Raw genomic sequence first — 16,059 nt, forward strand, 5'->3', positions numbered from 1 at the left:
GGCATTCTCTGTGACAAGAGAGTGCCATAAAAAAATAAAAAAATAAGTTCTACAGGACGGCGGTTCGACCCGCAGTGTTGTATGGCGCTGAGTGTTGGCCGAGTAAAAGGCGACATGTTCAACAGTTAGGTGTAGCGGAGATGCGCACGTTGAGGTGAATGTGTGGCCACATGAGAAAGGATCGAGTCTGGAATGATGATATACAAGATAGAGTAGAGGTAGCACCAATTGAAGAGAAGCTTGTCCAACATCGTCTGAGATGGTTTGGGCATATTCAGCGCAGGCCTCTAGAAACTCCAGTGCATAGCGAACGGCTAAAGCGTGTGGATATTGTCAACAGAGGTCGGAGTAGACCGAATTTGACATAATAGGATTTCGTAAAGAGAGATCTGAAGGATTGAAGTATCACCAAAGAACTAGCTATGGACAGAGGTGCATGGGAGCATGTTATTCATGTGCCAGCATCATTAGTTGATCGCGACATCTTACGGGTTTCAACTCTAACTTACCCCAACTTGTTTGAGACTAAATATTTTGTTGTTGTTGTTGTTGATGATGATGACGATGATTAATATAGAACTTGGGCTCCTTTGAAAAAACAATCCACAGTCGGCGAGATTAGGACTAGTTAGCATGGATTTGCAAGATAGTAAATGGAGGAGACCTTTCTTCTTCACTAATTTAATATTTTTATATTTCTTTACAGAGGGAGTAGAAGATACTTCCTCCATTTTTTTTAGTCCGTATATAAGATTTGGTCAAAGTCAAGCTTTATAGAGTTTGACTAACTTTATATTAAAAAATATAAACATTCACAATATGAAATCAATATTATCAGATGCACCATGAAACGTATTTTCATACTATATAGTTTTAGTATTGTAGATGTTCATATTTTTTATATAAATTTGGTCAAACTGAAAATACTATATAGTTTTAGTATTGTAGATGTTCATATTTTTTATATAAATTTGGTCAAACTTTGTGTAGTTTGACTTTGACCAAATTTTATATGCGAAGTAAAAAGAAACGGAGGGAGTACATGCATCGCATCTTTATAAAAGTGGATGCTGAAGCCCTTGACCTTTCCTAACACAATTAGGCTCCTTAGTTAGACCTTACCTAATACTCCCTCTGTCCCAAAATAAATGTCTCAAGTTTGTTCTAACTTTAGCACAAGTTGCACTAAAGTTGAGATACTTATTTTGGGATGGAGGTAGTAGTACAATGGGTTTCCTCCAAGAATAATAAACAACGGGATTTCCAAATTTATTTTCCCTAATATTCTCCTCCTTTTCCCTAGAGTCTTGGACTCTCTGTGCACTATCTTCTCTTCATCGACTTGGACTCCACAATCTCCAATCGCAACTTGTCCAAGTGCTTCTGCATGCTGTCCTGTCTGTCAGCATACCAAACAAAACTTGTACGTCGTAGGTCTCTATGAACATCTTTTGGCAGGTGCTCAGTATTGCTTTTCCTTCCATGCAAATGGGTATATGCTAGCCATATGCAGATTTGACCCATTTTTCAAGTAATCCTTTTTCGATGAAGAATAGCGTGAAATTCAGTGAAAAATAATTAGAAGAGGGGAAACAACTAACCAGAACCAGTGACCATGATGCATCTACCAAAAAAATATGCTGTTGGGATTTATTTCATGGAGAGAAAACGATTACCACTGGTTGGAATAGCTATTCGATTCCACTACTTGACCTAGGCCTAGGTGTCGAGAAACCAACATGGAATCAGAACGGAGCAGAAAAATTTCACACGCTGTACTTGACTCCACTACTCCCTGCACAAATGTCAAGCAGGCATGATGGCACTAGACCAGAACATAGTAACGCATAAAGCTGTACTTGGCTCCACTACTTATGGAAATGTAGAAAAATACAATTTTAATGCCTCAATCAAGATGACTGGCAATTTTATCATTGAGATGACATCTCGGCACTAGAGAGCACCCTACACAATGAAGTGGTGGCTGCACAGCATTCCATTGCTTTATTCTCTTCCATGGTGTGTTCCCTTACTACTCCAAAGAAGAGAATAAACAGCTAATAATGGTAATGCTGTTGGTATCGCCAGTTTTAGGAAAGATTCTAATTCCAGCAGCAATTAAACTCAACAACAACTTTTCTTTTCCTTAACAGAAAAAGAAACAGTTAAATGAGGCTTACCTAAACAACCAACGCAGCAAAGACGAGCATTTGAGGGTGAAGAGGCTTCCACGTGGGCACTGCCGCATGTTTGTCTCCACTAGATAACTCAAAAATAATAGTTAGAGAGCGGAATATCAGAAAGCCGGACCATAAATTTCTGTAAACATCAAATCAAGTATGCAAAACTGAATTGATAGTTTAGAAAAGCATCATTCCAAAGTGTTTTGTTCCCTTCCTTTTCCATTTTCTCCACAAGGGCCTACTTCCCTTGCTGCAGACAATTGCATCTAGATGTATTTTTGTGACTAAGGTATTTTTGGTGTGCTCTCCAAAAAAACAGATTTAGTGCAATGTGACTGCAAATTTGCGAAATGTTCCTTTGATAACATTTTGGAAATACTAATGATAGATGACAAAATGACAATGTGCAAAACTAAGCACCACAATCTGCTGTACTCTTGCAAAAAAAAAAACTGTTAAGTACAACATAAGATAGTCAGCGACATAATCTTCAGAGACCCACTTGCATGAAGGCGTCTAATGTTTCCGAAAGAAATAACATGGAGGTAGTGATTTAATACCTTTTCAGAGAACTCAACAGTGGTAAACCATCAGCTTTAATTATTATTTTTCATTTCAATCAAGACAAATATATTATTATTTTATCTAGTATATTAATACCAATACCAAACAGAAGAACTGAAGAGATGTACCAACAAACGAAGATAAAACAAGTGTGCATATTTGTACTTATCATCATTGATACCTCATGATTCTAGTAAAAAATAGTTATTATCCCTAGAACTTAAAAGAAGACACATGAAGTATTACTTGTACAGATTCTGTGTGCAACTGTTCGAGAAGAAACAAGGCCTTTGGTTGGCTGTCTTGGAAAAAGTGGTTAGATCCTCTGTGTGGCCTTTTCAGTTCTTTCCACGCATACCCAACTAAAAAAGAACACACATACTACTCATGTCTCACACTTGAAGAAGCAGCGTTCTTGCCACTATAAATAGACACTCATACTCTAGCATTGCCCAATAAGCAGCTCAAGGCACATCGAAGTATATTAGCTTCGCAACAACCAGACAGAGCATTTACCGTGCAAGACCAAAATACCTCCCTCCCCTTGCAACCATGTCTAGGTCTGTGGAACCTCTTATTGTGGGGCGGGTGATTGGAGAAGTTCTTGATACATTTAACCCATGTGTGAAGATGGTAACGACCTATAACTCCAACAAGCTTGTCTTCAATGGCCATGAGCTCTACCCATCAGCGGTTGTATCTAAACCACGAGTAGAGGTCCAAGGGGGTGACTTGCGATCCTTGTTCACACTGGTAAGTGCATTTAATTCAATCCGGGAACTCCATATTCAACTCTTGAGTATTATATACTTGTTTTTTCTTCCTAATGGCCACAATTATTCATATATTTCAGGTTATGACAGACCCTGATGTGCCAGGGCCAAGTGATCCATATCTAAGGGAGCACCTTCACTGGTAATCTTTCTTCTGCACATTTCTTTCTGCTGGGTGGCCACGATCAACTAGAAATTAGTATATGTTGCTAGATAGCAGCACATCTCCGTATTGCCTTTATATGAAGAAGACTGTTTTCTGAAGACTTCTAATGGGAGCCATTTTGTCATATATGTTACGCTTACAGGATTGTTACTGATATACCTGGGACAACAGATGCTTCTTTTGGTAGGTCCTTTCGAACAGATTTGAATTGGTCTATTCCATGTTCTGCATTTTGATAAATAACCATCCAACTTTCCAACTGCAGGACGGGAAGTCATAAGCTATGAGAGCCCAAAGCCCAACATAGGCATCCACAGGTTCATTTTTGTGCTCTTCAAGCAGAAGCGAAGGCAGACTGTAACTGTGCCTTCCTTCAGGGATCATTTCAACACCCGTCAGTTTGCTGCGGAGAATGACCTCGGCCTCCCTGTGGCAGCTGTCTACTTCAACTGTCAGAGGGAGACTGCTGCCAGGAGGCGCTGAAAATCCAGCTCTCGTTCTCCCAGTTATGACAAATAAAGGCCTATGGAGTTCCAATCTTCTTTTCGAAGTGGATACTCGTCTGCTACATTACTTGCTCGTGAACCAATGCTTCCTTGCCACATTACTTGCTCATGGATCTACAAATAAATCAAATGCATTTTGCAGATTGTATTAGAATTAGATTGTTTTGTAAGCAGTAAGATTGATAATCATGTTGACAAATGCCAGTGCAGCAAGTGGTCCATGTTTGTGGTTCCAAGTCGTGCATTAGCCAGTTATCACGAAATCCAGGGTCAAGTAGACAATCCTAACTGGCAAAAAGGCTTTATCTACTGTATGTCGCATGCTGGTTCCATGCTATGTGCACCTTTTCGGCTTTTCTGACAAGCAATCTCCTGTAACAGAACTTTGTTAGATATTGTTGTGTCACCTCATAGAACAATGAAAACCCTCCTAACTGTATTGGACTGCCACTATATTCAGAGAGGCATGGAGATATCCAACGATCTAGAGGATCACCCACTAGAAATGCTAAAAGTATGCAGTGGGAACCCCACCCCCCACCCTATTTTGCCTTCATCGTGTCCTTACACCCAATGACAAAACAATATCCATTTGATACACATTGCATATTAATAATTTACTCAAATTTAGCTGTAAACTGACCCTCTTTTCCCCATCCTCTAGAAATATGGTAGTACCTTGTACACATTCATTATTTGTAGTACCTTGTACACATTTGACATTTTGCTGAGTCCAAGCCATACAAGGTAGGAGGCATTTTAACGGCCTGGCAATTCAGATCAAGCCTGACCTGGCACATGTCCAAGGATCCATTAGAGCAACCAGCCAACCAGTTCATTATTATTATTTGGGCCAATTCATCCTGAACCCAACTGATAAAAAATAGGCAGGTAGACCTTGGCAAATGAATAAGACATGGTTTGCAACTTTCAAGCGGAGGAGGTAGATCAGGACGTACCATTTGCTCACGATGGTAAACTCGACCTATTTTGGACAATTAATGTAGAAAAACATGCAGGCAAATAAATGAGGGGAAAATAATATAGAAATGAACAGTTTTGGAGTTTTGGGAACTAAATGAAAGTCAATAGAACTGCTAGTCCGCCTGGAAGCTCACCTGGAAAAACTGGGCGCCGCAGCGCGTCCGTTTCTTCCACTGGCTCGCCCACCTCGACAGGTGTTGGACCGCAGACCGGCTCGCTCGCCGTGGACTGCAACACCCCGCACGGTGCCCCCTCTGCGACCAGGCGCCTGAAACCATGCACCACCTCATCCTCGCATGCCCCTTAGCCCGGCAGACCTGGCACGAGACGCTAAGTTGGCTACGGATCCCATGCACCCCACCAGACGACGAGCCCTCGCTTCTGGACTGGTGGCAATCGGCGCGACACTCCACCCCAACGCCCATGCGCAAGGGCCTCGGTACCGTGACCCTCCTCGTCCCCTGGATGATATGGAAGCACCGCAATGACTGCATCTTCAACGGAGCGCGCCCATCTGTGAACACCCTCCTAGCAAAGATCAAGGAAGAGGCTGCCCTTTGGGCAAACGCGGGCGCGCTAGGGCTCAAAGCCATTACCCCCCCCCCCCCCCCCCCCAGACTTGGGACGTCCATTAATTCAGTTTCTGTAACAGCCTCCTAGGAGGAATGTAACCACAACTCTCTATTTACAATGCAATGAAATGCACGCTCTCATGCGTTTTCTCGAGAAAAAAAATAGAACTGCTAGTGACTAGTATGTGACGCAAATATCTTCACATCAAACAAAATAGAGTATGATCCACGATCAATTCTGAATTTATCTTCTAAATATTTATAATTTGGGACTACCAAACAAGCAGTATGCATTTTCTCTATTCACCCATGTAAGAAGTTCGACGTTTAACAGTGAACAAGGCTCTTCCAATCTCAGCTATCTTAACTAAATAAAAATAGAAAGTCTAATCCTAGGATCACATCAATACGAATCATGTGTGTCAATAAGATGATCTTTGCAGGCAGTCCTAGCTCAGTTGGTGTGAGCCGTGGGTGTAAACTGCATCGGATGGATTAGGTTCCTCTTCGACTTGGATTTGGGTGCTTAATTCTTATTTGAAAATATACATGGTTCATCCTAGGTATTATTTTATTTTCAAGAAGATAATCCTCCTGAGTGTCAAATGGAATCATGGGTATATATACAAAAGGTTTGTGTTAAAATAATTTGTTGGCATGACAAGTTTCACCCTACCAGCAATGGTAGTTGGCAGACACATGACATCTCTAGTTAGTATCTAAAAGCGGCGACAAATCGTGCAGAACATTTTCACACTGTTGGCTTTAAGTTGACCATTTGTTATAGCATCAAGCTTAGACCATGACATTCAGAAAAGAATCAAAGTATACCAGCACATAACAATCTCACAAGATTTTTTTTCCAATTAATAAAACAAGTTTAGCAAGTGTAGTGTTTTATCCCAAATCAAAACAGACATGATCCAAGAGGACTTGTTTCATTGATCACCACAAAATACTACGGGTAAAAAGAAACATTTACATGTTTTCTGCATAAGAAGGAAAGGATAAGCTCATATTTTGGTTCAAAATGAGGCGTCTGTTAAGCTTCATGCACTAGCGAACGCAATCAAAAGTCCGAACTAATGGAAGGGGCTAGGCAATCCACATATACACTTCAACAGCCCCTCTCACGTGTGACGCGGGAAGTCAACACGTGAATAGACTCAGAAGTATGGCTCAAGAGGCCTATACGTGGACACAGAGGGGGGCAGCAACAATTTTTGGATAAACCGCGAAACCCAGGACTTGAACTCAAGACCTGACGCCCTGATACCATGTTAAGCTTCATGCACTAGGCAACGCAACCAAAAGTGTGAACTGATGGAAAGGGCTAGGCAATCCACGTATACACTTCAACAGCGTCTACAAAGTTCAAGAAGAGCACACATAATTTTCTGCACGAAAACAAAATATTTTTGAAGTAAACATCAAACAAGGCGAGCTAAGTTTTCTGATTTAACCTGCAAGATCGTTCAGGTTTTATCCACTGAATCCATGGCAGAAATAATTGCAGGTACAAACAATGTTGCACTTGACAATATCACATACTGATATTTCTAGATATCCAAATGTTTTAGGTACAAACAACCAGAGTCTATGCACTTTCCGATGATGGTGTGTTCTGTTCGATGCCTGCGAACTATCATGATGTAGAAAGGCTACAAGGAGATTTAAACAAATAGGTTGCGTGGAAACATAATGATTTGGATCCCACCGGCCATATCCTAGCTGTTTTGTCTTTTGTCCTATTATTTCTTTTCGGTGTTAGTGCAAGCATAACGAACAGCTGCATATATGTACAGGGTATAACTGTTCGTTCAACAATAGTGGCGTTTTTTTCCTTTCTGATCCCTGACACTATATATCCCTATCCTTATCGCACCTTTTATCAATCCATAAAATGGATTAGACTAAACCCACTAATCATTTCCCCACTTCCCCTAGCATACAGTCCACACGACACCTACAGGTATACATTCCTTTCGTATGCCAGATCCACAGTTCAGCCAACATTCTTCACGATTACACTTTTCTATCTATCTAGACTATGCATAATTCCGTGAGAAACATCTACTACAGCGTAAACTTGTAATATTCCAAATTTCTCTAGAGCAGCCACCGGAAAGCACAGGGGCATCACACGTGCACCTTGTTGAGCAAATCAGCAGCAGGCAAGTTGCTACCGACATATTCGAAAAAAAGTTGCTACCGACATTGAACAGAACATTTTATGGAACAAATTTTGCTATTGTTGCTGGAATAAGATGATAGCCACATTAAAAGTGGCGCGCAGCCACCACGCCGGCAAGGGGAGCTAGAGGATACAAGTGCGGCAATGGAGAATCCTACGACTTGAATCTGATGAGAGGGGAGTGCCGAGCGAATCCTCACCATGTCACCCACTACCGCTGCACTTGTCGGCAGAAGCGATCGCGGGGCAAGGAGAACCCGCGAGCGATCACACGGCGAAGGTGCGATCCCAAGTCGGCCCCGCAGGTTGGAGGCTTCGGCTGGCATCCTGCCGCCGGGAACGAGGTCGACGCGGTGGCCGTCGTCGACCCCTGAGGATACGGGCCCAGGCCCCGAGCCTGCTGCCCTCCGGTGGCCCGTTTTCCCACCTTCCACGACGTTCTGAGGCCCGTTTTCCCTGCCCCTTAAGCCCAGTACCGAGAGCTCTTCTCTTGGACGCTAGATGTCGAACGAATGGTGGCATCTATTATTAAAGAACATAAATCTCAGGAAGAAACTATACTTATAAGAATACATGTTTTAACAAAACCGGCAAGTTCGTCTTCACTGAACGTCCACACGACCGCAACCGGGGCCTTGTTCTACTATATTTTGGACATGCCGAGTTCTTCGAAGTCACCGATGCCTAGTATGTCTCAAGACTCGGATCGACAAGAACCACGACATCCGTCGATCTCCAAGTACCCCTTCATTTCGTCGAGACCGGCAAGTCCGAAGACCCCAAATACCACGACACCGATGACATGAACATCTACGAAAACTCGTGCTACGATAAACATGTACCACTACCGTCGTCGAGATCGCGAGAACCTCTACCGTCGATCCTAGAGCACGCGAGAACGACTACTTCCACTACGAACGTCCCGAGAACGTCTACTTCCCCTACACCGCATCGAACTCGAACCACTCTGAGAATGCTCCTTTGGGAAGGTATAACCCCGAGACGACCGTCCGAGAATGATTGCTTGTGTTGTATGTAATGCTCGCGTTTGCACCGTGCCCGACATGTGTCTTGCATGTTCACCGTTGCCATATCGTCGTCTTATGGGACACCCGGTAACCGGGATCACCCCATCATCTCTAACTCGTTCCACACATCCGCACACTTGTTCTTTTCACCGACATCTCTATCGAGTTACCGGAACCGATATGTTGCCGTGGCATCATTTTTGGATTCGTTGCCGTGGCACCCCTTCCGTTTCTGCCACGATGACAAATGCTTCATAATGCTCTTGTCAACTTTTAATAAAAATTGCATAAACTTGTTCATGTCATCCGCATCATGATAACAATAATTAAAATGTTTAGATTGTTGTTGCAATACATTACTAAGGCATATGGGGATTTACCGGATTCGTTATTTGTTATATCCGGCCCCATTTAAATTGTTTAGATAGTATAGTTTTGTTATGCTTCACCAAATTGTCATGTTAACCAACATTTAATATTGTTGAGTACTTAACCGGGAGTGAACTAAATAATTGATGTGGTGTTCCGTCAATATGCAACCCGTTGCATATTGAGCTCCACTTAATTTGTAGTTTTGGTTGTTGCACTTTGCCATGACATGCATATTTAAACCGGACATGCATCATACTTGGTTGTGCATCATGCCATGCTTATGTGATGGTTGTTTACCATGTTGTTTGCTTTCTTTCCGGTGTTGCTTCTTCGGGTTAGTTCCGATAACCTCGCGTTTGTGAGGATCCGTTCGACTACATCCGTTTGTCTTCTTTATGGACTCGTTCTTCTTCCTTGCGGGATCTCAGGCAAGATGACCATACCCTCGAAATCACTTCTATCTTTGCTTGCTAAATACTCACTCTTTTGCTATTGCCTATGCTACGATACCTACCACCTTGCTTATCATGCCTCCCATATTGCCATGTCAAACCTCTAACCCACCTTGTCCTAGCAAACTGTTGTTTGGCTATGTTACCGCTTTGCTCAGCCCCTCTTATAGCGTTGTTAGTTGCAGGTGAAGATTGGAGTTTGTTCCTTGTTGGAACATGGATATTTGTTGGGATATCACAATATCTCTTACACTTGGTAAAGGGTGGAAGGCTCGGCCTTATGCCTAGTGTTTTGTTCCACTCTTGCCGCCCTAGTTTCCGTCATATCGGTGTTATGTTCCCAGATTTTGCGTTCCTTACACGGTTGGGTTATAATGGGAACCCCTTGACAGTTCGCCTTGAATAAAACTCCTCAAGCAAGGCCCAACATTGGTTTTACCATTTGCCACCTAGCCTTTTCTTTCCCTTGAGTCGGCCGGCTCAAGGTTCATCTTTATTTAACCCCCCCCCCCCGGGCCAGTGCTTCTCTAAGTGTTGGTCCAACTGAGCGATGTCCGAGACTACCAGGGGCAACTCTGGGCTGGCTTACCCGACGTCTTGCTCATCCGGTGTGCCCTGAGAACGAGATATGTGCAGCTCCTATCGGGATTTGTCGGCACATCTGGGTGGCTTTGCTGGTCTTGTTTTACCTGTCGAAATGTCTTGTAACCGGGATTCCGAGCCTGATCGGGTCTTCCCGCTAGAAGGAATATCCTTCGTTGACCGTGAGAGCTTGTGATGGGCTAAGTTGGGACACCCCTGCAGGGATATGATCTTTCGAAAGCCGTGCCCGCGGTTATGGGCAGATGGAAATTTGTTAATGTCCGATTGTAGAAAACCTGAAGTTGACCTTAATTAAAATACATCAACCGCGTGTGTAACCGTGATGGTCTCTTCTCGGCGGAGTCCGGGAAGTGAACACGGTGTTGGAGTTATGCTTGACGTAGGTTGTTCTAGGATCACTTCTTGATCATAGTTTCTCGACCGTGCTTTTGCCTTCTCTTCTCGCTCTCATTTGCGTATGTTAGCCACCAAATATGCTAGTCGCTTGCTGCAGCTCCACCTCATACCTTTTACCCTACCTTAAGCTTAAATAGTCTTGATCGCGAGGGTGTGAGATTGCTGAGTCCCCGTGACTCACAGATACTTCAAAAACCAGTTTGCAGGTGCCGATGATACCGTGCAGGTGACGCAACCGAACTCAAGGAGGAGCTCGATGAAGACCGTGTCCGTTATGTTGTTCCGTTTTTTAGTTGATCAGTAGTGGAGCCCAGTTGGGACGATTGGGGATCTGTGTAGCATTTGGGGTAGTCTTCTTTTATTTTGGTTCCGTCGTCGGACCTTGATTGTATCTGGATGATGTAATGCTTTATTCATGTATTGTGTGAAGTGGCGATTGTAAGCCAACTATGTATCTCTTTCCCTTATTTATTACATGGGTTGTGTGAAGATTACCTCACTTGCGACATTGCTTTCAATGCGGTTATGCCTCTAAGTCATGCTTCGACACGTGGGAGATATAGTCGCATTGTGGAAGACACAGCGACGGCAGAGGCTAGAGGACTACGAGATGGCCTCCTACTAGCGAATGAAGTTGGTTGCAACAAAATCTATGTCGAAGCGGACTGTCTGGAGGTAATCGAGATCATGCTGAGTGGCGGGAATTCATTAGGACCAGCAGCGGCAATATATGAAGAATGTACTTTCTTATCTAGCAATTTTATCTCTATAGTTTTTAGCCATTGCCCTCGGGAAGCCAATATGGCGGCGGATCTGCTAGCTAAGAACTCGGAGGTGTCTCGAACAATTGTTTGGAAATCGAAGCCCCCGAGTTTCTTAGTGGATGTTTTAACAAACGATGTATCTTTATTCTCACATGAAATATAAACCGCCATGATGGCATTTCCCTCAAAAAAGAATACATGTTTTACTAATATACTTATCATTGTCAACATCATAGTGGAACCTAATATCGTAAAAATAAGTCATCATACCTCTGCTTTATAAGCCACCAAAAACTATAGACTAATCCATGGAATCACTAGAATTCCCCTACTAATCTTTTCCACTGGTTGAACATCTTCTTTCTGATTCTCAAAAAAAACATCATCTTTCTCAACTATGAGAAGGCCTCGCTTCTTATCAACCTACATCAACTCCATTTCAATTAATAAGGCATGCATCATTAATATTCGTGTTTGCTAGAGTAAATTGCATAAAACCACCACTTTGAGGGTTAGGTTTGCGAAAAACACTAGGATACAGTTTCTCTACAGAAAACACCACATCTTGTGTAATTGTTTTGCAAAAACCACTGAACGGCGGATTTGGCTCGGTTAACCGCGTTTATGACAAATGGGGCCCTTTTTTGCCTACGTGGCGTAACATTTCGTGCCAGATCAATTTTAATATAATTTTACAAACTAGTCCATAGATTTTATAGAGACACCCCTAAATCAAAAAAGAAAAAAGCAATCAGCACACTTGCATCCTCGCAACCGGTTGGGCGGTCAACGCAGCCAGCGTCGGGCGCCTCCTCGTGCAGCAGGCCAAATCGGGGGAGGGGGCCTCTAGCGAAAAAGGGGCCCCATCTGTCATAAACGCACTTAACCGAGCCAAATCCGCCGATCAGTGGTTTTTGCAAAACAATTACGCAAGATGTGGTGTTTTCTGCAGAGAAACTGTATCCTAGTGTTTTTTGCAAACCTAACCCTCAAAGTGGTGGTTTTATGCAATTTACTCTGCTTGACATGATGGAGGACCAAAACCTTTCGACTGTGTCACACATATCAGGGCCTGACTAATACTGCTTGCTTGAAGATAAGCAACAGAGGCCAATTTCTCTACATTCTTTGCTACCTATTTGCTATCTTGGCCAATCTTATTCATATTTGGAGCACTAACTTTGAAGATACCCTGCAAATAACATGGAAACTACAAGTGAGTTTGTACGATAAAGCTAATCCTTTTGGAAACTTTCTATGAATTAAGGATGAGCTAGGTAAATCAAGGAGCAAATCAGATTTTATCATCCGCTTTGAAATTAATTGGAACCAGAGAGCAAATATCTCTTGAATGACTCCATGCACCAAATATTAGCACGCTTGCTGGTGGGTTCCATGTCCTTGCTGGCTGCGTGGGCGAGGAGGTGGTGCGCCCCGAGGTTGGAGGTCATGATGATGATGGTGTTGGTGAAGTCGACGGCGCGGCCATGCCCGTCGATGACACAACCGTCATCGAGGATCTAGAGGAAGACGCTGAGCACGGCGGCGTTGGCCTTCTCCACCTCATCCAGGAGGACCACGTTGTACGGTCGCTGCCGCACCAGCTCAGTGAGATGCCCGCCCTTCTCGTACCCATACGACCTACAAACGCAGACTCAGGAGGAAACTATACTTATAAGAATACATGTTACTAATCTATCATCGTTAACATCATAGTGGAACATAATATTGTAAAATAAGTCATGATACCTCAGCTTTATAAGCCTCCAAAAACTAGAGAGACTAATCCATGGAATCATTGGAATTCCCCTACTAATATTTTCCACTGGTTGAACATCATCTTCCTCAACTATGAGAAGGCATCACTTCTTATCAACCTACATCAACTCCATTTCAATCAATAAGGCATGCACCATTAGTATACATGCTTGACATGATGGAGAACCAAAACCTTTCGACCGTGTCACACATATTAGGGCCTGAATAATACTGCTTACTTGAAGATAAGCAACAGAGGCCAATTTCTCTGCGTTCTTTGCTACCTATTTGCTATCTGGGTCAATCTTATTTATATTTGGAGCATGAACTTTGAAGATACCCTGCAAATAACACGGAAAATACAAATGAGTTTGTACGACAAAGCTAATGCTATTGGAAACTTTCTATGAATTAAGGATAAACTAGGTAGATCAAGGAGCAAAATTAGATTTTATCATCCTCTTTGAAATTAATTGGAACACAGAGAGCAAATATCTCTTGGATGACTTCATGCGCCAAACAATGAGCACGTACAGTAGATAGTAGCAATTAAACTGGCGGCAAATATAACAAATAAAATCCGCAGCAATATGAAAAGATATCGTAACCACTTACATATGCGCGCAGCTGGAGCTTGTTACACGATAAAGTTTAGACCATTACTCTTGAGCATGAAGCATCAATTAATCTGAGGAAATAGATCCAAGTAAATCAAAAGTTTCTGACCATTGCATCATTAAAAATGCACTCGGAAAGGTTCCAGTTCTTCCAATCTAGCGTACAATCAAAATAATAAAGGAAATGCTTAACACAATAAAAATGTCTTGTAAAGGAGTTAATAAACTTAAACGACCTTACACTCGTATGTAATATTGAAAGCTTTAGTTACCTTAACGCGCACCTTATCGCTGCCACCACCAGCATTAGCACCCTCTTCATCTATAGTTTCTTATCCACTCTGACTCCATAACCCTTCCATCATTGGAACCTTCAAGGACATTCATTGGTATCTTCATGTCCAAACTGGAACTAAAACGCATATCTGATTTACGTGACTCCAAACTCTCTTGTAGAAGGTCTTTCTACTCTCGGTCAAAGTCTTCTTGCTCCTTGGGATCAACTTGCATGACCTTTCGTCAGAACAAACATATATACTACACTCTGCAACTGGTCTACTATAGGAAGACACATCTGTTCAAATGAATCTTAATCAAATAATCTTCATTTTTTTTGTTTGATCTCCTACATGGAAGTATGTATAGGAATTTCATCAAGAACCTAACAAGCACAAAACAAGGAAGCAAAGACTTAGAGGGAGAGGAATATCGTCAAGTGGGTGAACAATTCAGAGTTTCGGACCACGCCCGTGATGGCGGCGTTCAGTCTGCACCTCTGCGGCACGAACAACAACTGGAGGACGGTGCTGGGAGGACGGCCCAAAAACCCGACAATTAACATATTTGTCAAAGTTATTACATGTTGATTTTTCCTAGATGCATACACATCCGTTGTGCTAATTTTTCCCTCAAGCATCAAGCGCATACAGTTATGAATCAGCAGCTCGCACGCGTCGTGCGAGCCCTATGCACCTCAATCTGCCTCCCCGTGCTCCTCGATGAGCCGCTCTGCGTTCTTGCATCGTCGTCACCGCACGCCATTCCAAGAGAGATGGCCGAGAGGAGAGAGATGACGTAGGCTTAGGAAGAGAGGATGAATGGTTACCTCACATCCGACCTCTGATGCACCATAAGCACGTCGCCGTTGCCGCCCCAGCGCCGCTCGAGCCGTCATGCTGCCACTGGAAAATACACAAGATGGGGTCCGGTTTGTTCGGCGATTGATTGCGTCGAGTGGATCGGCAATTGGATTGATCGATCGTGGGATGGACAAAATCGGGGCTCGGGACAGCGTGGTGTTGTGACATGATCCCAACATCAAGTCATATGATCTGGACCAACACCACATCAGGTATGTGATGTGCCTGGTATGAATTTTGTCATTGGTGAGAGGTAAATGACGGTGATGTAGAGGTTAATTGTTTCATGTGTTTGGAGATTGATTGTCGTCCGCGAGCTAAGCTGGGCTACCAAAGAAGAATCTGATTGCGATACGTGAATTAATTTGTGTTGCCTTGTATCGTTTGGTTTTGGTATTTGAAGATTGATTATTGTTTGTTAGTTAAGCTAGGTTACCAAAGATGAAATCAATCAAGTTTAAAAAAGAAGTAGAAATCAATCGACATACGTGAATTGATTGTGTTACCAAATAAAGGTTGGGTTTGTCCGGCTCTACCCAAATAAAGGTTGGGTTTGTCTAGCCAGATGAGAAAACCAGCGAAAAACCAGTGGAGGGAGGAAGGAAAATCGGCGAAGGGGGGGGGGGTCGTATGAGGAGGGCTTGACCAAAGGTGAGACGACTTAAGACGGGAGAGGGAACCTTACATTTCTTTTAGGTAGTATAAGTAAGAGATGGAGATTGTTTTTTCATATCTACTAGTCAGTGTGTACGTGCAATGCACATTAATTTGGAAGTGTATTAAGTGCATGTAGATATTAAGTAGGATATTATTTGTGTGTTGTTATGTGATTGATACTATATTTGACATGAAATTAACTGCACACTAAACATGTTGAGTGCTCGACATTGAAGTAGTCTAGGTCGTTGGATTGACATGATTTGATGGCCGAGATTAATTGGATCTACCCCTTTGGGTCTTTTTATATTGGTATAAATATAGATGCATT

The 16,059-nt window shown here is 42.8% G+C and overlaps 1 protein-coding gene, 1 long non-coding RNA gene and 1 pseudogene across 4 annotated transcripts; 2 read left to right on the top strand and 1 right to left on the bottom strand.

Annotated features, from left to right (window-relative positions):
• Positions 1 to 1,032: 1,032 nt before the first annotated feature.
• Positions 1,033 to 8,399, bottom strand: LOC125508443 (uncharacterized). Of its 3 annotated transcripts, none has more exons than XR_007283473.2 (3): positions 8,143 to 8,399; positions 2,181 to 2,259; positions 1,033 to 1,795 (listed from the first exon to the last, which is right to left on the bottom strand). It is a non-coding gene; the product is annotated as an uncharacterized LOC125508443 (long non-coding RNA). The 3 variants fall into 3 exon arrangements; XR_015604509.1 differs by adding an exon at positions 4,898 to 4,983 and having other exon boundaries at positions 1,033 to 2,259; XR_015604508.1 differs by having other exon boundaries at positions 1,033 to 2,259.
• Positions 3,256 to 4,207, top strand: LOC125508442 (CEN-like protein 2). The gene is made up of 4 exons (XM_048673156.2): positions 3,256 to 3,500; positions 3,601 to 3,662; positions 3,829 to 3,869; positions 3,952 to 4,207. The coding sequence occupies exons 1-4, from the start codon at positions 3,300 to 3,302 to the stop codon at positions 4,167 to 4,169; spliced, it is 522 nt and encodes a 173-aa protein (XP_048529113.1). The 5' UTR covers positions 3,256 to 3,299; the 3' UTR covers positions 4,170 to 4,207.
• On the top strand, positions 5,109 to 6,006 carry LOC147971075 (uncharacterized; annotated as a pseudogene).
• Positions 8,400 to 16,059: the final 7,660 nt, after the last annotated feature.

Source organism: Triticum urartu, chromosome 5A (assembly GCF_056163025.1).
Source record: "Triticum urartu cultivar PI428250 chromosome 5A, HENAU_Tu73, whole genome shotgun sequence".
In the NCBI taxonomy this organism is placed as follows: Eukaryota; Viridiplantae; Streptophyta; class Magnoliopsida; order Poales; family Poaceae; genus Triticum; species Triticum urartu.